Source organism: Argopecten irradians, chromosome 14, assembly GCF_041381155.1.
Source record: "Argopecten irradians isolate NY chromosome 14, Ai_NY, whole genome shotgun sequence".
In the NCBI taxonomy this organism is placed as follows: domain Eukaryota; kingdom Metazoa; phylum Mollusca; class Bivalvia; order Pectinida; family Pectinidae; genus Argopecten; species Argopecten irradians.
Genome location: NC_091147.1, coordinates 32,687,323 through 32,710,120, shown reverse-complemented (window position 1 = coordinate 32,710,120; position 22,798 = coordinate 32,687,323). Strand labels below are relative to the sequence as shown.

Genomic DNA, 22,798 nt, shown 5'->3' with positions numbered 1-22,798 from the left:
TTGGCAATTATTACAAATGAAAGAACACCTCAGTGATAAGCTACTTAAGATAAGTTTAATATTTTTTGTAACATTTTTACAGCATCCAATTACACCCAACATTATAAAATACTCATAACATCTATATATATATATATATATATTGCACTTTATAGTATTGCATCTTATTCATGGGAGTACTACATACATGTATTCCGTCTTTACATATCAGAATTATCTGCCCTTGTTGGCAGGTATTAAGACGTTATGTGTTTGCAACAATAACGTTGTTTTCATTTTAGAGAAACATAAGTCTCGCACAAAAATTGATGATGTCACTACCCATACTTTCCAAAAGGCAGACAACTTTGTAATTTGAAAAGACGGAATTATCAACAAGGACAAATATGACTCTTGATATGCCAATTAACATATTTTAGAAATAACACAATAAGTTCAGAATAATTTGCATAAAATCATCTTTTGTGACATTTTATCACCGAATAAAAACCACATGAATATCTAGGTGTCCTGTATTTACACATAAAAACTTTCATTCCTATTGTATATAAAAGTGTTTAATAATACTCTCCTTGTATTCACAACACTATACAAATGATATATGAATGCAATGTAATTTTCTGTGGCATACTGACAGTATTTAACACTATAAAACTATTGTAAAATCATCATCTCTTCCTTCAACCAGGATTATGTTAAAACAGTGAGATAAATAAGTAGGTTTTTCTCAAATACAATTTCAATTTTAATATTTAACGTTTCCATACAACTACAAATATTTCCATACAACTACCAACTAGGTAAAATTAGCTGAAACATAGAACTTCTAGTGAACAATTGGACAAAGAAAGGCTTAAGGCCAATTAATGAACGCATTTTGACTGGTTTTCTTTGCCCGACTATTCACTTTAAACAAGAGACAGAACGATCCTCAAATATGCATTTTTGTATCTTAAAACCAATTCAATTCAACACACAGGAACTCTATGTTTCTTTCAAATATGTAGTTACTTCAATGAACTTGATTTTAAGATTCAACCTAGATTAAAAGATAGACCACTGTGACTTTGACATTGTTCTGTGTATAGGTTCATAACATCCTAATAAAAACAAATGTAAAATGATACAATTAATACCGTCAATGAAGAATGACTATTGTACACCACTACATAATTAACCCATGAAAAAAAATCTGAGAAAGGCGCGAAAACCCAACGTAATCATGACGTCACAATAGAGACATCGACGTTGCATATTGATTTATTAAAATAATCCATTGAAAAATCAATGGAATCTTATGTTTAAACGCATCTTATATTATTAAGAAGCTTGAAAAATTAAAAAAAAAATGTAACAATTTTTTAACTTCATTGGTTATGAAAGAAATTTTGTTTGCAAACTGTGTGAATCCACTACGCAGATTCACACAGCGGATTCTCACAAAAGTTTGCAAACAATATTTATTTCATAACCTGATGAAGTTAAAAATAGTTACATCAATGCTTAAATAAAAATCAGATCAACTATTAATATATCATCTAAATTATATATTTTTTAATTGGTACATAAAAGAATTAGTTACTTACTTTGGTTTTGCTTTGAATCAGAAAATTTCCAATGGCCTCCCAACTTTACTTGTGGTGCAATTTTAATCTAAATTTATGAAAAATACTAATAAGGTATCATGTAATGTCACAATCAACACTTTCAATTTAACTGGTAGATATATCACACAATCAATTTGAACTGGCACAACCTTTGTAATCATTTCACAGTGGAGAAAAATCTACTTCTGTTTGAGAAAATTATGTTATTTTTTTTCTCAAAAACTTATGTCAATGATATGTCTTGTCACAAACTAATGTCTTGTCACAAACTAACCCCTCCCATATAAAGAACATATATCTGTACAATGCAAAGACAATAATCAGTACTGTACATGAACTACACAATTTCTTTGAACAATATTTCAGTCATTTTTTTATTCATAATTCTTTTCAATGATATGGACTGAAACTATTTTGAAACATTGCATCATCAACTTTCAAATTCATGATGATATTTTTTTAAATTCCACTATTAAAAGACATTGTTCTGTTTTCACGGTGCATAAGATAAGTACTAGATCATAGCAGATGTTATGCAAGGTATAAATTAGAATTGAACATATGTATTGACAAAAGTCATCTATAATCACTTAAAGATTGTAAAATAAAAAATTTGTTTTAATAAAACATCTCATTCCTCTTGTCTTAAGAAACTTCAGCACTAAAGTGCATACAATTTGACATTGAAATTTTCAAAGTCATAGAGAACATCGTAAATGTACATAGGAAATAATGGTCATCAGATCGTGTGTTGAGATGTGAACACATGAGAAATGCTAAATGTTCCTTTGCTTGGGGCCATTAACTACCGTAACAGTTTGTAATTTGTATCAAATTTAACTACCATCACAGATATATTGTCGAGAGAACCTCGATAGTAAGCTTGAAGCACTAAACTTTTAGCACCAAAGTGAGGCTCATGTAGTCTCTCTTTGATGTAATCCACAGCTTCCTGGTTACCAAACACATCCCACAATCCATCGGTTGCTAAGATGATAAACTGGGGCTGTATTTCTTTGCAGTCAAAGCTAAGGATATCTGGCTCGGCAATAAGAAGGTTCTTGTCTTTGAGCGGGTAATCGCCGAGAGCTCTTGATGTTGCTAAAACACCAGCAACTCTCCACACACCGTTGAAACTCACAAAACCTCCAGCTTCTTTAATTCTCCTCTTTTCCTTCACCTGAAAAGTCAAGCACATACATTTTACCATCAAATTTAATGGAGTTATCACTGATAAATGTAAAAGTAAAATAATTTCATAACTTTGATATAAATGAACTTACCATACTAGTTTATAGTGTAATGATGTTACACTAATTCTTGTGTAACATCATACTAACATGAACCTGTATTACTGCTTTAAGATTCGGAGCAGGCACGTAATTGTATCAATACACTATGTAGCTTTGAGTTGATATTTGATTTTGTTATACTGAAGCTTATATTGGCTTATCTATTATTCAGGAAAGTTGTTCTCACCGAATGAGGCTTGTGGTCATACGACAAGGGAATACTCCTACCATCTTTATCACATAGTACGCCCCTGGAATCTCCGATGTTTGCTACAGTCAGTTTGCCATCTTTCATGAGGGCTACTAAAGCTGTAGAACCTGTTAGATAAAAACATTCTAATTTTAGTAAATTAAAGGTTATGGAGCTCAATATAAGTGTATAGCTATACTGCATGTACTTAGAGAACATGCAGACTTAGAACTTAGGACTTGTAACGAATGGTTTTCCAATGAGGAACATTTGTCAATTACGTCCCCTTATAGCTAAAATAGATGGCGCTCTATACATTGCGGTTCCAGTCCATTTCCTGTTTCAGTAAAAATGGTGTAAAAATGGTTGTAAACTGTGAGTGTATGTCACTCAAACTAACATGCTGGACATCATTTCCTGAAGTTAGCCGACGTAAGAGTCAACATATTTCTGCTGCAAGTCATAAAAACATAGAACACTCTGTTTTACATGGTGACAATGACTACATAATTCACAGTAAATAAATAATTACTATATTATTATAAACATGTGGGTAATTTTATATGTATTTGATTAAAAGAAACATTACCCAAATTTCCTTCAATAATTCATTCACCCCTGAAAATTCATAATGAACTGTTCTGGCCTTTGAATCAGAAGAGTTCAAATGTATCTTTAGGGGTGAATAAGGGGTGAACACAGACATGCTTTATACACCAGACAATTACCATGGCTACGGCAAATACATTTAATTCATCTATAATACAACTCATGTCACATGGTAATGTTTTTCTCTTTAAATTTGAAATTCAAGGCTGTTGAAGTTCAAGTAATTCTTATTTAAAGGCCCACTACCTTTCCGACACGGCTTTTAATTTTTAAAATGGGAATGTAAAACAAGATCGATAATTTTGTAGAGTCCTAAAAATTATTATCTTACCGTTAATACTACATTTATCATCACCTTCTGAACGATTTGATTAAAATAATTTAAATAAAATGTTTATTTTCATAACGCGGGTCGTATTATGTTTCCCGCCGTCGTTCTAAATACCGCGCGGTAGTTGACTATCACTGCGCCAGACGGCAAAACAGCGAATTGACTCTCCACTGTTTTCATATATTACGCAGGCAATCTTGCATATGTTTGGTGTCGTAACCTTATTTTAGATCATCGTTATGCATTTTCTGGTGTTATTAATGTTTTTTAAGAAACCTTTATATTTTGCTCCGGAGAGGTAACGGGCCTTTAAATTCTATACATCTGAATTCAAAGTTTTTTAACACAAGCCTTTAAGGCTTTACAGCAAACTATTTATATACATAGTGTATATACAATGTACATTTTATGAAGAAAAAAACCTTCATGGCAAAAGTATTTCGCTGCTAACTTTTTCAGCTCTCCTGGGCATCAAGGCGTCCTAGCTACTTACTGTATTATAACGTCATATCATAGTTCGCCGCTTACTTTTTCAGCATCCTGGGGATCTTCAAGGCATCCTAGCTACTTACTGTATTATGACGTCATATCTAGGGCTGTTACGAGTACCCGAGTACCCGGTTACGGGTCGGGTTGGGGATGTAACCGGGTCAAAAAATGTGTACCCGGGTAACCGTCAAAATAGGACAATTTGTCTGGATGCACGTAAACAAGTCTAGAACTTATATTTAAAGTATTACAAAATCCAACTCATTTGTTTTTGTTTTCACTCACCAAGGATGACACCTTATCTTTTCAATACATTTTATTTCTCATGACCGTCTTTTGATGCGAGAACAATCTACTTGACGGACATGTGCACTAAATAGGTCACACTATAGTCATATCCGATAACACACGAGACCGTCCAAATGTAGTACTTCCTGTTGCGCATTGCAAAAACATTTCTCTGGGACTGGTTATGCTACAGACAAGCTGGTTAGACTGACATTTTACGGCAGCTCATTAGCAATTATGAATGTCAAATAGAAATGAAGTAGACAATTAACGTCTGAAGCTATCTTTACTGAACTCACATATGATTTCATCAAATCTCAGTCGATCAACCAATCTTTCCAAACAGCAAACATAACGTAACCTAATTTGTTAGAAAAGCAGTAGATCTGTGTCGAATACCCGGGTACGGGTAGGGTACTAAAATTAGGGTACCCGGGGACAAAATTTAGTACCCGTGACAGCCCTAGTCATATCATAGTTCGCCGCTAACATTTTCAGCCCTCCTGTGCATCTTCAAGGCGTCCTAGCTACTTACTGTATTATGATGTCATATCATAGTTACTGTATCTTGACTTCAATGTACATAAATAGTTATTCATAACACATGTCACAATCAATATCGTAGCTAAAGGGAGGTAATTCAAATATTTCAGAGCAAGAAAGTACTCTACACATGACAAATGAAAACAACAAACCTGAAATGTCCATGTTGGAGCGTGCTATATCAAGAAGTTGGTTGTCAACATTGAGCATTTCCTGAGTCAACATTGATGTTATGTTCTCCGTCTGCTCGTCAAGTGATGCTTTCAGCAGCCGAATCATAATACTTTTGAACAAAGTCTTTTCAGCGAAGTCAGCAGCAAACTTGAAAAGAAACAACAAAAATAGTTTAATTTAAAATCATTTTCATGCCCCATGGTAGTACAGTAATACACAATTATACCCAGCACAGAAATCCATGGCTTAATGTAGCATTTGTTTCATTCCTTGTGAAAGTTCTTCATTTCTTTGTAATTTAACAAAACGCTTACAACAAAATAATGCCCATGGTCCTCAGAAATGTGTTACACCATGTTTTACTGAAGATGACTATTTTTAGAGAACATCTACTGTACCTGGAATTGTTATATTTGTTAACTGCAATATATATTTAAGGATGTACTCCTCTGAGAAGTCAAAATTTTCTTGTATTAAACTTTTTTTCTCATACAGATTTTCGGAAATAGGTCATACCATAAAAGAAAATGGAAGAAAAAACATATGTCTGTGTCTATTATTAAGCTATTGTCACTGTAAGATACTTAGTTGACAAAATATTGGATTTCATGGGAATTTGGCCGTTTTAACCATATACACAAGAGAAGCCATATTTTCATAATGAGGTGTTTGCTATGTACGAATGTTGTAGAATTTATTTTCTAGTAGTCTTCTTTAAAGATATACATGTACCAGTTTTGATTAATAAGACATATTTTTTCTCAGAATAACAACATATGCTACCTCTACCCCTTAATTTTGAGCTACAAAATGCACCATTTTCAACCATTTTTGCCAAATTTTACCCTTTATAGGAAAAGTTCTGGTATTAAAATTTTGGTAATATTTTGCATATCAGAAAGGAAAGGATTGTTCTTTCTAAATCAGGCAAAAAAACCGGGGGTCTGTGTGCTTATTTTTGTGCCCAATTTGAATATTTGTTATTTTTCGGTATTTTAGAGTAAAAAATAAAAGTGCTCAAATTACCATTAAATGTAAAATAAAGTGACAAAAGCATATATATCATTTCACATATTAGTGCTCAATATTTTAATTACCACATATCTAATAAAGATTTACAGCAAAAATTAGCAACTAAATAATTCAAATATAGAAATTAAATTTTTTGACAAAATTTGCAACTGGCAACTTGCTACAGACATTGAGAAATTGCATTTGAAAATCTCATAACTTCTTTGATCTTTGTTGAAACGAGACTTCAAAGGGACTGAAACCTCAGAAGAATTCATCCTTAAGCCCTAGCCACTTCAATTTAAATCAAGATGACACTAATTAATGAGTTTCTGTCAGAATGAGATAGCCTTCTACAATAAAGATCTAAGTTTGAATGAGATTGGAATGATACTCACTTCTCCCCCATGTCCATCAAACACCCCATAGATAGATGTGCCAGTGTGCTCCAAATGACTGACGATGTTGAAGCGGTCTTCCATGTGAGGACGTCGCCCCTGGATAGCATAAACAGCAGCATTCTGTTTCCTCAAGTCCCATGAGGCCTTTTTCACTTCAGTTTCCGTAAAACTGAGGGAAGCTGGTATCTTTAAGAAAAAGAAAAAATTGGTAAGGTTTTATTGCATAAATAGAAAATTTAAAACAAATAATATGGTTTGATAATACCAGAAACAAATATATAGAATGAGAGATTCGCAACTCTGCCATTTTTACGACCGACAGATGTACCTCTGTATGTTTCTAGGGTTTTTTCCATACTGAGACCCAACCAGTAGTCGTGATGCATATTCTACTGTGCGTCCAGATTTCTGAATGTCTGGTTCTGCTGACGAATACTTCATGATGGTGTTGTATTGTTTATGTGGTAATAATGTGTTTCATGAGATGTATTAAACAATTATTTTTTTCCCAAATCATCACTACCTTAATGACTTCTGGTTGGGTTCCAACTTCCAGAATTCTCTTACAGAGCTAAATACCGAGGTACAGAAAACTTTTATATGTAACAGTTGTTATAATAGTTCAATTGTCTTCAGATGATGCGAGTTACTTTTTGAGACAAAAAATAACATATTAACTAGTATAATAAACAGATCATGAAATTAAACCTGAAGGCGTCTATTTGTGGAATGTCAAGAGACAAACCTGGATTCAAGCCAATCTTAGAAAATGTTTACAATCTCTTACATTCCAAAAGTGTTCCAATTTGGGTAGTGTCATGCTAGCTATATTTAGATGTTATAGTGGTATTCCACTGTAATAAGTGGAATCAGGACTTCTTCCCGACCAGCTAGTTGCACATATAAAAATCAATGATTCATAAACACATGCATCCATTACATAAAATCATCATATTGTGAACATCTTTTGGAAATAGACTATGATTCATTTTCTATGTTAGACAGTTTCTAAAATTAATGATAGCCTACTTTACTGTATGTATTATTGGGTCCATTCCATCGGAGTTGCATTTTCAATTTTGCTCTTTGGAAATAACGCCATATTGGCTTAGCATGGAACAGTGAATTGTAGAGAATCACAAATATAACGAAGAAGATCAACGCTTCCTGGCAGAACAAATATCGACGCAGGAAGCGACTGCATGCTGCTATCACCGTCATGATGCCATGGTGGGATGGTAGACGGCAAACGATGGGAGAATGGGTCGAGGAAACCAGGAGAGCTGGGGTGACAACTAACAGGAAGGGATCGAACAGGAAATGCACGACACAGGATTCATATTGACTGTGGCATTGTGGGTAAGAATGCGGGAGTTAGTAAATATCGGATTCAGAATGAACTTGACCGAAACGTGACAGAATATAGACTGGCCACCAGTCTCTAGAATATTAAAAAAAAATCACTTAAATCTGGCTTGATTATTTTTGTCTCTACTACATGCCTGATTCTAGACAATAACGTCATACAGGATCACATAGTAGTTAAAGTCTTACCAGTAACTTAAAGATGCTCCACCGCCGACAGAGCATAACTTGTTAAATGATGTTAATCATTTGAACAATAATTGGTGTTTAATCGTGTATATATATGCCTAATTAACACAAAAAATAATATAACAAATTTATTTCGCCTTTGATGCATGCGCAATCAGTACTTCATTTCATAAAGGATATAGTGTCACGGAATTTCGGGATGCAATTAAATATTTTTCATATTTCTAACTTGAAGTAAAATTATAAGCTCAAACTTTTCAATGGTGGTAATGGTGTAAAGGTAAGTAACTTTTTAACTGGAGAAAAATACTAAATCGTCTGTTCCCGTTTTTTTATAGTAAAAAAAATACCATTTGTCAGCGGTGGAGCATCTTTAAAGAGTCTGGTGGCCAGTCTATATTGAACTGGATACCTGCACACGTGAAATGGGAATGAAATTATTTACAACATGTTTTACAACTTATTTTCACTTTTCATATCATATTTAAAATGGATATTTTTTTTTCTCTGGCATAAATTATGGTATTACACCAGCCATTCTTTTCTTATCGTGAAAACATAATGAAATGGTACTGTATTTAGAATCTAGACCTTCTAGGTGAAATTAAAAAAACAACACACATTTTGATTTATTTATTAAATTGTTCAACACTTTAACAACATAATTTTATGTAATTGTAAAAGAAATAATAACCAAGAATTTATAAGTGAGATCTCATACGTCCTTCACTCCTTGTAATAACTATAATTAAGGCACTAAATTTGTGGTCCTATCAATCATGTGAAATTTTATTGTATAGAAACAATATGATTATCTCTACTTGACAGCTGAAAAGAAAAAATGATGAAACAATGATTAAATCACTTTCGAGAATAGAGAGAAAAACACTAGCACACCAACATACATACATATATTTCATTGTATTTGTTTGTTTGTCAATAACCCCTCCAAAAAAAAACCATAATAAAGAGCAGAAACATATGTATACATGTATATACATATGAACACATTGTATATATGTTTCTGTAAAAATTCATACCGTACAATAAATTGTTGACTCTTCAGCAGAATAATCAATAATTCCTAATTCGTTGGAATGAATCAAACGTATAATTAAGGTTAAGACTGATAATTACCATATATCACAACTGAATATTTATTTGGGAGACTCACCCCCCGAGGACTGTCACAACTGAATATTTGTTTGGGAGACACACCCTACGAAGACTGTCACAACGGAATATCTATTAGGGAGACACACCCCACGAGGACTGTCACAACTGAATATTTATTTGGGAGACTCACCCCCCGAGGACTGTCACAACTGAATATTTGTTTGGGAGACTCACCCCACGAGGACTGTCACAACTGAATATTTATTTGGGAGACTCACCCCCCGAGGACTGTCACAACTGAATATTTGTTTGGGAGACACACCCTACGAAGAATGTCACAACGGAATATCTATTTGGGAGACTCACCCTACGAAGACTGTCACAACTGAATATCTATTTGGGAGACACACCCCACGAGGACTGTCACAACTGAATATTTGTTTGGGAGACTCACCCCACGAGGACTGTCACAACTGAATATTTGTTTGGGGGACTCACCCCACGAGGACTGTCACAACTGAATATTTGTTTGGGAGACACACCCCACGAGGACTGTCACAACTGAATATTTGTTTGGGAGACTCACCCCACGAGGACTGTCACAACTGAATATTTGTTTGGGTGACTCACCCCACGAGGACCGTCACAACTGAATATTTGTTTGGGGGACACATCCCACGAGGACTGTCACAACGGAATATCTATTAGGGAGACACACCCCACGAGGACTGTCACAACTGAATATTTGTTTGGGAGACTCACCCCACGAGGACTGTCACAACTGAATATTTATTTGGGAGACTCACCCCCCGAGGACTGTCACAACTGAATATTTGTTTGGGAGACACACCCTACGAAGACTGTCACAACGGAATATCTATTTGGGAGACTCACCCTACGAAGACTGTCACAACTGAATATCTATTTGGGAGACACACCCCACGAGGACTGTCACAACTGAATATTTGTTTGGGAGACTCACCCCACGAGGACTGTCACAACTGAATATTTATTTGGGAGACACACCCTACGAGGACTGTCACAACTGAATATTTATTTGGGAGACTCACCCCACGAGGACCGTCACAACTGAATATTTGTTTGGGAGACACATCCCACGAGGACTGTCACAACTGAATATTTATTTGGGAGACTCACCCCACGAGGACTGTCACAACTGAATATTTGTTTGGGAGACACACCCTACGAGGACTGTCACAACTGAATATTTATTTGAGAGACTCACCCCACGAGGACTCGACACTCTGAAGAGGATTCCACCTTTAGTTTTATCTTGAGTGTCCCTGGTTTTATGAGCTGATATCGGCGATCTTGTAGACAGACGACGGAATACAAGTGGTTCTCGTAAACAAGATGAGGTTCTCCCCCCAAAGGAAGCCCGTCTAGGTGCACGTCTCTCAAACGACATCATTATTAGTACTCTCGCGAGTCGTGTTCACGTGCGATATATATACCGGGTAGGTAACGGAAATATAACAGTCACTTCGCGGGATAAAGTGTCTGCCCGGGGGCAAAGACAAAAACTCACTCACTGGACATGAGCAGCTCTCTCCGAGTCAGACAAATTACCACACAATACATACCTGTTTCGGAATCAGATTAGAGAAAAGGTGTCAAAACCTCAGGTAAGGGACACTATCTCACGCGCGACCCGCTAATCACCTTTTGTGACACTGTAATTACACTTGAGGTGTGTCGCCCCGACGGGGTTGGGGTGCCTTTCTAGCTCTGTTCCGATCTAGTTCCAATCGGCACCGTGGTTACAGTTTTGAAGTTGTAAAATCACAAATCACCAATCACGCGTGAATTTACTTACTGACACATTTAAAACATATACATTAAAATGATAATAGCATAAACTAGAAATTGTCATAGACAATTTAGCGGGCTTTTCGTTATATTTAGTTTACAATACCGTCATTGCCAGGTAAGTTAAGAACTAGGTAATGCATGGGTTTTGAAGTTGCCCTGTAGATCATCTTCAAATAACATAATATCATGAAAGCTGTAAAACCAACAATAAGTTAGTTATGACCATTTAAACAATTTATTTGTGATATATGTATTTGACCTCTGTGAATTTGAATATGGGTTAAGGTCATTCCTAGTATCTGACTTTATAGCCCATCCCCTGGACATCTTATATATGAAATATGAAGATCCTAGACCTTACAGAACTTCAGGAGAAAAGTTTTCAAGTTTATTGTTAAAAACAGGACCTTTAACATTTGACCCTTACCGAAAACCGAAAGTTGCCATTTTTTGTAATAACATGTAGAGAAAAAAAGTTTACGCTTAAGATTATCTGCAAAAAATATTATTGGATGAAATCTGTGAAAAGAACTGTTAGTGAGTTATAAGCATTTTTAAATCTTAAGATATGACGTCATGGCGGCCATTTTGTTTTTTTGATGAAGATGAAAATCATATCAAACGTTAGAGAACATTAGAGGGGTCTTTTCTATAGCAATTGCAGACTATATTAGTCATTCAGTTCGACAATATATAATGATAAACATTTTGGCGGGAATTTAGCAAAGATCAAAGGATTTTTCAAAATGGCATACAGCATTAACCGGAAGTGTTATCGAAAAATAAAAGACACCAAATTCATCAAAATGACATTCTGCTCAATTTATAAAAAGAGATTTTGCAAAATCAAAAAAATAAAAATTCGTGAACTTTGACCCCATAGCGAACTTTTTTGTTTGACCTTTGACCTAATAGCTGTAATTAAATAAAAGTTAGTCTTTTATTAGACTGGTTCCCTTCCCTTAGTTCTCTACTCTCCGCCAGGCTGCGCTCCGCTCACTAGGGACCGGTAGCGGGTAACCATGATGATTTTTCTGATTGGTCAATCTACATATCCGGTTCACAGGCATCACTTTTTTTAGACGTGGGAAACCCCTTTACGCACGAAGCGACGGATCTTCACTTAAAGAATAAATAATTAATTTCAACGATATATAAACAAAAGGAAATAAGGTCTTAAGTTTTGAAACTATTTCGTGCTAACAGAGATTAAAGTGTTTATAGGAACGACGTTAATGACGTTATTTTCTCTTAACGGAAGTAGCCGTCTTCATGATGACATAGCATGCGCAGAAATAATGCGCACTACTCTGGAGTTGAAATTCTCACTCAAGATGGCTACTCGCTACCGGTCCTCAGTGAAGCGTACGCAAGGGAGGTAACTGAGGCGGGAACCAGTCTAGTCTTTTAAACGATCTACATAAAACATCAAAAATATTTGCTGTATCTTAAACGGTTTTTGAGTTATGGCTGTTTTAAACTTTTTAGGTATGACGTCATGGCGGCCATCTTGGATTTTTGACCTACATAAAAATGTTGCGGTCACCCCTTACCAATTTGAAGATTTTTTGGACACAAAAAAGTGTAGAATGATAATAATTAACTTACATTATATATAATAATCATAATAAAAATACTGTAAGAGATATCTTCATAATTCCAATTGTTCTAAAATCAGAACGACTTTTTAAGTGTTCCAGCAAAATTAATGTAGTGCAACTTACTTACTTTTGGAGAAAATCGACTATTTGTGTCCCTATTTCCCTGATGCAAATATTGACTGTTGCCATACTTGAAAGGTCTTTATCACTACGGTGTTTATTCCCGTTGAAAACAAGCGTTCTGACGCCCTTCGCGGGTAAAGTTCATTTTACGAATTTAAAGTCAGGTAGCAAACCAGAGAAGAACAGCCTGGCCACGGTCTATATTTTTATTAAGTGGGGAGCCCCTGTTTTGAGCCATGCATAAACAATTAAAAATAAAATATATTCTGAAATTGGTACATCCAATATGGAGGGTTTGATATAAGTTTCATTTTTTTCAAAAATAAACATAACAAAAATGGGTTAGAGATTACAATTCTGGGCTCCTCCGGAAGTGCGTCTTGACCGGAAATGCTAGCTTTACTTGAAGGAAAATCCATGGCGCGGGTTTAGGCAAAAATATTGAAAAATCCACCTAATCGACCTATGAAATAAATTGGCTTATTTTGCCATTGTGATAGAAGTGCTCAATTTAAGGTTGGTCTTAAGAAAAAAATTGAGTACAATTTTCTGCAATTTTGGGCTAAAAATCATGATATTTTGCAATTTTTCAGGTATTTTTTTGTTGTTACCATGGTATTCACATACATGAATAAGCGCAGAATATGGCCAAATCTGTATCAAAATATCAAATTGTAATTGCAAAAGTTGTGCTGATTAATTATATATATACTTTTGTACAGGTATTTTTTACAGTTAAATGACTATATCTATATTTCTAAGGCATGCGCCTTAATTTCATAGATTGTCCAAATCTACTGTTTTCTGCTACCTCAACAAAAGATGCGGAACGATATCAAGAAACAATGCATTTTCAGCTCTAATATCGACATAAGGTCGGGCACAGAACTCGATACCGGATAATAAGAATTTCCTGTAATAGTTGCAATAGGAATTACAGGAAATAAACGTTTAATTTCTTTCGTTTGATTCAATTTCTAAATTTGATGATTTGATCCCGAACATTCCAGTGACGTCACTTTTAGTAGGAGTGAATGAAACGGCAGTCAGTCCCGGCAAACAATGACGTCACAATCACCGGAATGACGTCGCTTACATATTTCCCACGGTAGTAAAAAGGAGTACCTACTCATTTGGTTTAGTGAATTCATCTCTTGATCATCAAAGAAGCGTTTCGCTTTGAGCGAAATCGTGTAAATAACAAGCAATTTGCTTTCGTTTTGAATGCCATCTTCTGTATGTATAATGAAAAAGTTGCAGGATAAACAGAATACACGGTCAATATCTTACAATACAAGTTTTATTTTGGTGTCCAAAGGGAAAACCGAGATGACTCGGCAAAACCTCCTCATCTCATCTTATCGCACAAACGATAGCAGTATCGCTATTAATTATAGCAAAACAAAAATTCCAACGTTGAAAATATTGCAAGTATATTCATTATTTACATAAACCAGTAATTAGAATAATCATTTATTTCATCTAGACTAAATAAATTACAAATCCCATACACCGCCTGCAAGGAGACGTCATTGGCCTACCGCTACCCACGATGCTCTCGATCGTTGTCTTATATTATGTAACTTTTCATGGGATATTAAATCTAGATATATCTGTTTTTGACAGTTAAATTTCTATGAACATATGTAAAACAAGCAGTCTCAACTGCTATTCCGAGACCGTAAAATGCAATCTTGGTCACCTCAGCCAAAACACAGGGGCACGCAAATTATGACAGAAACGATTACTAGTAATTTGATACATATGTCATTAAAAGTATTGGAGACCTTTTGATACGCACGAGTATATCATGACGTTTCAAGTGGCTGCCCGTATTATTTTTGTGAAAAATGAATTATACATATATGTTATAAAATTAGGTTAGTTTTTTGATTGTCATTATTGTTATATACACTGTATGTGATATTTAAACGAAAACACATATTTTACCTAAGAAGCCAATGATATATATAATGTAAGTATCGGTTAGCTTATAATTATAATAATAATTAAAAACAGAACAAAAACAATAGGTCTTTTCACCACATGGCGAAAAGCCCTAATTATAATATTAAGTAACTCTCCTTCTCACTCCCTACTTCTTCACTCCCCCTCTCTCTCCTTCTCATTCCCGACCTCTCCACTCCCCCTCTCTCTCCTTCTCACTCCCGACTTCTTCACACTCCCCCTTTCTCTCCTTCTCACTCCCCTTCTCTCCTTCCTCCTTCTCACTCCTACTTCTCCACTCCCCCTCTCTCTCCTTCTCACTCCCTACTTCTTCACTCCCCCTTTCCCTTCTCACTCCCGACTTCTTCACTCCCCCTCTCTCTCTCCTTCTCACTCCCCTTCTTCACTCCCCCTCCCTCTCCTTCTCACTCCCTACTTCTTCACTCCCCCTCTCTCTCCTTCTCACTCCCTGACTTCTTCACTCCCCCTCTCTCTCCTTCTCACTCCCTACTTCTTCACTCCCCCTCTCTCTCCTTCTCACTCCCTACTTCTTCACTCCCCCTCTCTCTCCTTCTCACTCCCTACTTCTTCCACTCCCCCTCTCTCTCCTCTCCTTCTTCACTCCCCCTCCTCTCCTTCTCACTCCCTACTTCACTCCCCCTCTCTCTCCTTCTCACTCCCTACTTCTCCACTCCCCCTCCCTCTCCTTCTCACTCCCTACTTCTCCACTCCCCCTCTCTCTCCTTCTCACTCCCTACTTCTCACTCCCCTACTCTCTTCTCACTCCCCCTTTCTCTCCCCCTTCTCTCCTTCTCACTCCCGACTTCTTCACTCCCCCTCTCTCTCCTTCTCACTCCCTACTTCTCCACTCCCCCTCTCTCTCCTTCTCACTCCCTACTTCTTCACTCCCCCTCTCTCTCCTTCTCACTCCCTACTTCTTCACTCCCCCTTCTCTCCTTCTCACTCCCGACTTCTCACTCCCCCTCTCTCTCCTTCTCACTCCCTACTTCTCCACTCCCCCTCTCTCTCCTTCTCACTCCCTACTTCTCACTCCCCCTCTCTCTCCTTCTCACTCCCCTACTTCTTCACTCCCCCTCTCTTCCTCTCACTCCCTACTTCTCACTCCCCCTCCTCTCCTCTCACTCATTCTCTTCTTCACTCCCCTTCTCTCTCTCCTTCTCACTCCCGACTTCTCCACTCCCCCTCTCTCTCCTTCTCACTCCCTACTTCTTCACTCCCCCTCTCTCTCCTTCTCACTCCTACTTCTCCACTCCCTCCCCTCACTCTCCCCTCTCTTCTCCACTCCCTCTCCTACTTCCCACCTTCACTCCCCCTCTCTCTCCTTCTCACTCCCTACTTCTCCACTCCCCCTCTTCTCTCCTTCTCACTCCCTACTTCTTCACTCCCCCTCTTCTCTCCTTCTCACTCCCTACTTCTTCACTCCCCCTCCTCTCTCTCCTCTCACTCCCTACTTCTCACACTCCCCCTCTCTCTCTCACTCTCACTCCCTACTTCTCACTCCCCCTTTCTCTCCTTCTCACTCCCTACTTCTTCACTCCCCCTTTCTCTCCTTCTCACTCCCTACTTCTTCACTCCCCCTCTCTCTCCTTCTCACTCCCTACTTCTTCACTCCCCCTCTTCTCTCCTTCTCACTCCCTACTTCTCCACTCCCCCTTTCTCTCCTTCTCACTCCCTACTTCTTCACTCCCCCTTTCTCTCTCCTTCTTCTCACTCCCTACTTCTTCACTCCCCCTCTCTCCTTCTCACTCCCGACTTCTTCACTCCCCTCTTCTCTCCTTCTCACTCCCTACTTCTTCACTCCCCCTCTCTCTCCTTCTCACTCCCTACTTCTTCACTCCCCCTCTCTCTCCTTCTCACTCCCTACTTCTCCACTCCCCCCTCTCTCTCCTTCTCACTCCCTACTTCTCCACTCCCCCTTTCTCTCCTTCTCACTCCCTACTTCTTCACTCCCCCTCTCTCTCCTTCTCACTCCCTACTTCTTTTCACTCCCCCTCTCTCTCCTTCTCACTCCCTACTTCTTCACTCCCCCTCTCTCTCCTTCTCACTCCCTACTTCTTCACTCCTCCCCCCTCCTCTCTCCTTCTCACCTCCCTACTTCTCACTCCCCCTCTCTCTCCTTCTCACTCCCTACTACTTCTTCACTCCCCCTCTCTCTCCTTCTCACTCCCTACTTCTTCACTCCCCCTCTCTCTCCTTCCTCACTCCCTACTTCTTCACTCCCCCTCTCTCTCCTTCTCACTCCCTACTTCTTCACTCCCCCTCTCTCTCCTTCTCACTCCCTACTTCTTCACTCCCCCTCTCTCTCCTTCTCACTCCCTACTTCTTCACTCCCCCTCTCTCTCTCCTTCTCACTCCCTACTTCTTCTCACTCCCCCTCTCTCTCCTTCTCACTCCCTACTTCTTCACTCCCCCTCTCTCTCCTTCTCACTCCCTACTTCTTCACTCCCCCTCTCTCTCCTTCTCACTCCCTACTTCTTCACTCCCCCTCTCTCTCCTTCTCACTCCCTACTTCTTCACTCCCCCTCTCTCTCCTTCTCACTCCCTACTTCTTCACTCCCCCTCTCTCTCCTTCTCACTCCCCTACTTCTTCACTCCCCCCTCTCTCTCCTCTCCACTCCTCTCCTCCCCCTCCTCCCCTCCTCTACCTCTCCCTTCCTCCTCTTCTCTCCCCCTCTTCTTCCTCCCTCTCTCCTCTTCTCCTCCCCCCTCTCCTCTCGTCTCTCCCCTCACTCCTCTCCCCCTCTCTCCCTCTCTCTCCTCTCCCCTCCTCCCTCCCTCCTCTCCCTCTCCCCCTCTCTTCTCCCTCCTCTCCCCCCTCCCCCCTCTCTCTCTCCCCCCTCTCTCCACTCCCCTTCCTCTCCTCCCCCCTCTCCTTCACTTCTCCCCCCCCCTCCTCTCCCCCCTCCTCTCCTCCCCTCTCCTCCCCCTCCTCTCTCCCTCTCCCTCCCTTCTCCCCCCTCCCCCTCCCTCCTCTCTCCTCCCTCCCTTCCCTCCTCCTCCTCTCCCCCTCTCCTCCCTCCTCTCCTCCCTACTTCTCACTCCCCCTCCTCTCTCCTTCTCACTCCCTACTTCTTCACTCCCCTCCTCTCTCCTTCTCACTCCCGACTTCTTCACTCCCCCCTCTCTCTCCTTCTCACTCCCTACTTCTTCACTCCCCCTCTCTCTCCTTCTCACTCCTACTTCTTCACTCCCCCTCTCTCTCTCCTTCTCACTCCCTACTTCTTCACTCCCCCTCTCTCTCCTTCTCACTCCCCCTACTTCTCTCACTCCCCCTCTCTCTCCTTCTCACTCCCTACTTCTCCACTCCCCTCTCTCTCCTTCTCACTCCCTACTTCTTCACTCCCCCTCTCTCTCCTTCTCACTCCCTACTTCTTCACTCCCCCTCTCTCTCCTTCTCACTCCCTACTTCTTCACTCCCCCTCTCTCTCTCCTTCTCACTCCCTACTTCTTCACTCCCCCTCTCTCTCCTTCTCACTCCCTCTTCTCCACTCCCCCTCTCGTCTCCTTCTCACTCCCTACTCTCCACTCCCCCTCTCTCTCCTTCTCACTCCCTACTTCTCCACTCCCCTCTCTCTCCTTCTCACTCCCGACTTCTTCACTCCCCCTCTCTCTCCTTCTCACTCCCCGACTCTCCACTCCCCCTCTCTCTCCTTCTCACTCCCCCTTCTTCCACTCCCCCTCCCTCTCTCCTTCTCACTCCTCACTTCCCGACTTCTTCACTCCCCCTCTCTCCTTCTCCACTCCCTTTCTCCACTCCCCCTCTCTCTCCTTCTCACTCCCGACTTCTTCACTCCCCCTCCTCTCCTCCTTCTCACTCCCTACTTCTCCACTCCCCCTCTCTCTCCTTCTCACTCCCTACTTCTCCACCTCCCCCCTTCTCTCCTCCTCTCTCCCTCTCCTCCCTCCTCCCCTCTCTCCCATCCCCTCCTCTTCCCTCCTCTCCCTCTCTCCCTCCCCCTCCTCCCTCCTTCCTCCCCCCCCTCTCCTCTCTCCCTCCTCTTCTCCTCTCTCCCCTCCCATCTCTCCCCTCCCTCCTTCTCCTCCCTCTCCTCTCTCCTCTCTCCCTCCCTCTCTCCTCCTCTCTCCTCTCCCCCTCTCCCTCTCCCTCCTCCCACTCCCTCCCCCCTCTCCCCTCTCTCCTCCCCCTCTCCTCCTCCTCTCACCCCTCTTCTCCTCCCTCCCCTCTCTCTCCTCCCCCTCCTCCTCCCCCCCTTCCTCTCCTCTCTCTCCCCCTCTCTCCTCCCCCCCCCTCTCTCTCCCTTCTCCTCCTCTCACTCCCCTCCTCTCTCTCCTCTCTCTCCTCCTTCTCCTCTCCCCTCCCCTCCTCTCACTTCTCCTCCCCTCACCTCCATCTCCCCCTCACTCCCTTCCACTCCCTAACTCTCACTCCCCATCCCCTCTCTCTCCTTCTCACTTCTCCTCACTCCCCCTCCCGCTCTCTCCTTCTCACACTCCTATTTCTCACTCCCCCCTTTCTCTCCTTCCTCACTCCTACTTCTTCTCTCCCTCTCCCCTCTCTCTCCTTCTCACTCCCTACTCTCTTCACTCCCCCTCTTCTCTCCCTCCCTCACTCTCAAACCTTCTCCTCCCCTCTCTCTCTCCCCCTCCGACCTCTCACTCCCCCTCACTCCCTCTCACTCTCTCGCCCGTCCCCCTCTCTCCTTCCTCTCTTCCTTCTCACTCCCTACTTCTTCACTCCCCCTTTCTCTCCTTCCCTCACTCCCTACTTCTTCACTCCCCCTTCTCTCTCCTCCTCACCCCTACTTCTTCACTCCCCCTCTCACTCCTTCTCCTCCTCCTCCTCCCCCTTCCCTCTCCCTCCCTCTCCTCTCTCTCTCCCCTCTCTCTCCCTCCTCTCTCTCTCTTCTCCCTCCTCTCCTCTCCCTCCCCCTCCCCCCCCCCCCTTCCCCCTCTCCTCCCTCTCTCTCCTTCCTTCTCTCCTCCTCTCCCCCTCCCTCCCCCTCCTTTCTCCCTCCTTCCTCTCTCCCTCTCCCCCTTCCTCCCTCCTCCCTCCTTCTCTCCCCTCCTTTCCTCCTCCTCTCTCTCTCCACCTCTCTCTTCCTCTCCTCTCCCTCTCCCCCTCCCCCTCCTCTCTCCTCCCCCCTCCCCCTCCCCTCTCCCCCCTCCCCCCTCCCCCCTCCCTTCTCTCTCCCCTCTCTCTTCTCTCCCCCCCTCTCTCCCCTCCCCCCTCTCTCTCCTCTCTTCTCCCTCCCCCCCTCTCCTCCCCCCTCCCCCCCCTCTCCCTCCCCCCCCCCCCTCCTCTCTCCCCTCCCTCTCCCTCCCCCCTCCCCTCCTCTCTCTCCCCTCCTCCTCCCTCCCCTCCCCACCCTCCCCCTCCTCCCTCATCCCCCTCTCTCTCTCCCCTCCCCCTCTCCCCTCCCTCCTCTTCTCCTCCCTCCTCCCTCTCTTCTCCTCCCCTCCCTCTCTCCCCTCTCCCTCTCCCCCCCTCCTCTCCCTCTCTCCCTCCCCCCCCCTCTCTCTCTTCCTCTCCTCTCTCCCTCTCTCTCTCTCTCTCTCTCCCCCACCCTCCTCCCCCCTTCTCCCCTCTCTCTCCTTCCCCCCTCTCTCACTTCTCACTCCCTCTCCCCTTCCCCTCTACTCTCTCCCCCCTCTCTCTCCTCCCCCCTCCCCCTCCTCCCTCTTCCCCCTCTTCCACCTCTCCCCTCCTCTCCCTCCCCCCCTTCCTCACCCCCCCCCCCTCTCCACCTCTCCCTCTCTCTCTCCTCTCTCCCTCTCCTCCCCCCCCCCCCTCTCTCCTCCCCTCCTCCCTCCCCTCTCCCTCTCCCTCCTCTCCTCTCCTCCCCTCCTCTTCCCCCTTCTCCTCCCCCTCCCTCTCTCTCCCCCTTCTCTCTCTCTCTTCCTACCGCCCTCCCCCCTCCTCTCCCTCCTCTCCTCTCCTCTCTCTCTCCTCTCCCTCTCTCTCCCTCCCTCCCTCCCTCCTCTCCCTCTCTCTCTCCCCTCCCCCCCCCTCCCCTCCTCCTCCTCCCCCCTCCCTCCCCTCCTCTCTCTCTCCTCCCCCTCTCTCCCCCCCTCCCCCCCCCTCTCCCTCCCCTCTCCTCCCTCTCCCCTCCCCCCTCCTCTCTCCCCTCTCCCTCCCTCTCCCCTCTCCTCCTCCCCCTCTCCCCCCTTCCTCCTCCCCCTCCCTCTCTCCCTCCCTCCCCTCTCCCTCCCCTCCTCTCTCTCTCCCCCCCTCTCCTCCCCCCCTCACTCCTCTCCCCCTCTCTCCCTCTCCTCTCCTCCCCTCCTCCCCTCCCCCTCTCTCCCCTCCCTCCCTCTCTCCCTCCCCTCTCTCTCCCCCTCCTCCCTCCCTCTCTCTCTCCTCTCCTCCCTCCCTCCTCCCCCTCTCTCCCACCTCTCCTCCTCCCTCCCTCCCTCTCCTTCCTCCCCTCTCTCCTCTCCCTCCTCCCCCCTCCTCCCCTCTCCCCCCTCTCTCTCCTTCTCCTCCCCTCTCTCCTCTCTCCCTCTCCCCTCTTCTCCTCTCCTCCTCCCTCCCTCTCTTCTCACTCTCCCCTCTCTCTCCTTCTCCCTCCCTCCTTCTCTCCCTCCCCCCCTCTCTCCCTCTCTCCCTCTCTCCTCTCCCTATCCCCCTCTCTCTCCCCCCTCCCTCTTCTCCCCCCCCCCTCTCCTCTCCCCCTCCCCCCCCCTCCCTCTCTCTCCCCCTCCTCTCTCCCCTCTCCTCTCTCTCCCTCCTCCTCTCCCCCTCTCTCCTCTTCCTCTCCCTCTCCTTCCCTCCCCTCCCCCCCTCTCTCTCCCCCCCTCTCCCCTCTCCCTCTCCCCTCCTCTCCTTCTCTCTCCCTCCCTCTCTCCTCCCTCCCTCTCCTCCCCTCTCCCCTCTCCTCCCCCCCCTCCTCCCTCCTCTCCCTCCTCCTCCCCTCTCCTCCTTCTCCTCCTTCCCACCTCCCCTTCTCCTCCTCTTCTCTTCTCCTCCCTCTCCTCTCCTCCCTCCCTCCTCTCCTTCACTCCTTCAACTCCCCCTCCCCCCCCCTCTCTCCTCCATCTCTCTCCCCCTCTCCTCTCCTCTCTCTCTCCCCTCCCCTCTTTCTCTCTCCCTCCTCCTCTCCTCCTCTCCTCCCCTCCCTCTCCCCCCTTCCCCTCCTCCTCCCTTCTCCCCTCTCTCCCTCTCTCCTCTCTCCTTCCTTCCTCCTCTCCCTCCCTCTCCTCCCCCTCTCTCTCTCTCTCTCCTCCTCTTCCCCTCCCTCTCCCTCTCCTCCTCCTCCCTCCCTTCTCTCTCCCCTCCCCCTCCCCTCCTCCCTCTCTCCTCCCCTACTCCTCTCCCTCTCCCCTCCCCTCACTCTCCCTCCTCTCCCCTCCCCTCCCCCTCCCCCCCGCCCTCCTCCCCTCTCCCTCTCTCTCTCCCTCCCTCCTCTCCTCCCTCCTCCTCCCCCCCTCTCCCTCCCCCCTCTCCCCCTCCTCCTCACCTCCCTTCCCCTCCACTCCCCTCTCCTCCTTCTCTCTCTCTCCTCCCCCTCTCTCCCCTCTCTCCTCTCCCCCCTCTCTCTCTTCTCCCTCACCCCTCTTCTCACTCTCCTCCTCTCTCCCCCTCCCCTCTCTCTCCTCCTCCCCTCTCCTCTCCCCCTCTCCTCTCCCTACCCTCTCTCTCTCCCCTCTCCCCCCCTCTCCTCTCTCCCCCCTCTCTCTCCCTCCTCTTCCCCTCCTCCCCCTCTCCCT

General features: G+C 43.6%; 2 protein-coding genes across 2 annotated transcripts; one reads left to right on the top strand and one right to left on the bottom strand.

The window, feature by feature from the left end:
- Positions 1 to 36: 36 nt before the first annotated feature.
- On the bottom strand, positions 37 to 8,286 carry LOC138308251 (protein phosphatase 1L-like). Its single transcript, XM_069249243.1, has 5 exons — positions 7,965 to 8,286; positions 6,933 to 7,121; positions 5,502 to 5,670; positions 3,087 to 3,217; positions 37 to 2,787 (listed from the first exon to the last, which is right to left on the bottom strand). The coding sequence occupies exons 1-5, from the start codon at positions 8,154 to 8,156 to the stop codon at positions 2,413 to 2,415; spliced, it is 1,056 nt and encodes a 351-aa protein (XP_069105344.1). The 5' UTR covers positions 8,157 to 8,286; the 3' UTR covers positions 37 to 2,412.
- Positions 8,287 to 12,673: 4,387 nt separating this feature from the next.
- LOC138308051 (proline-rich protein 36-like) lies at positions 12,674 to 18,438 on the top strand (the record flags this gene model as incomplete). Its single annotated transcript, XM_069248994.1, has 4 exons — positions 12,674 to 12,816; positions 15,182 to 17,342; positions 17,374 to 17,469; positions 18,286 to 18,438. Coding segments are annotated over exons 1-4 (2,553 nt in total), but the record flags the coding sequence as incomplete, so codon positions are not given.
- Positions 18,439 to 22,798: the final 4,360 nt, after the last annotated feature.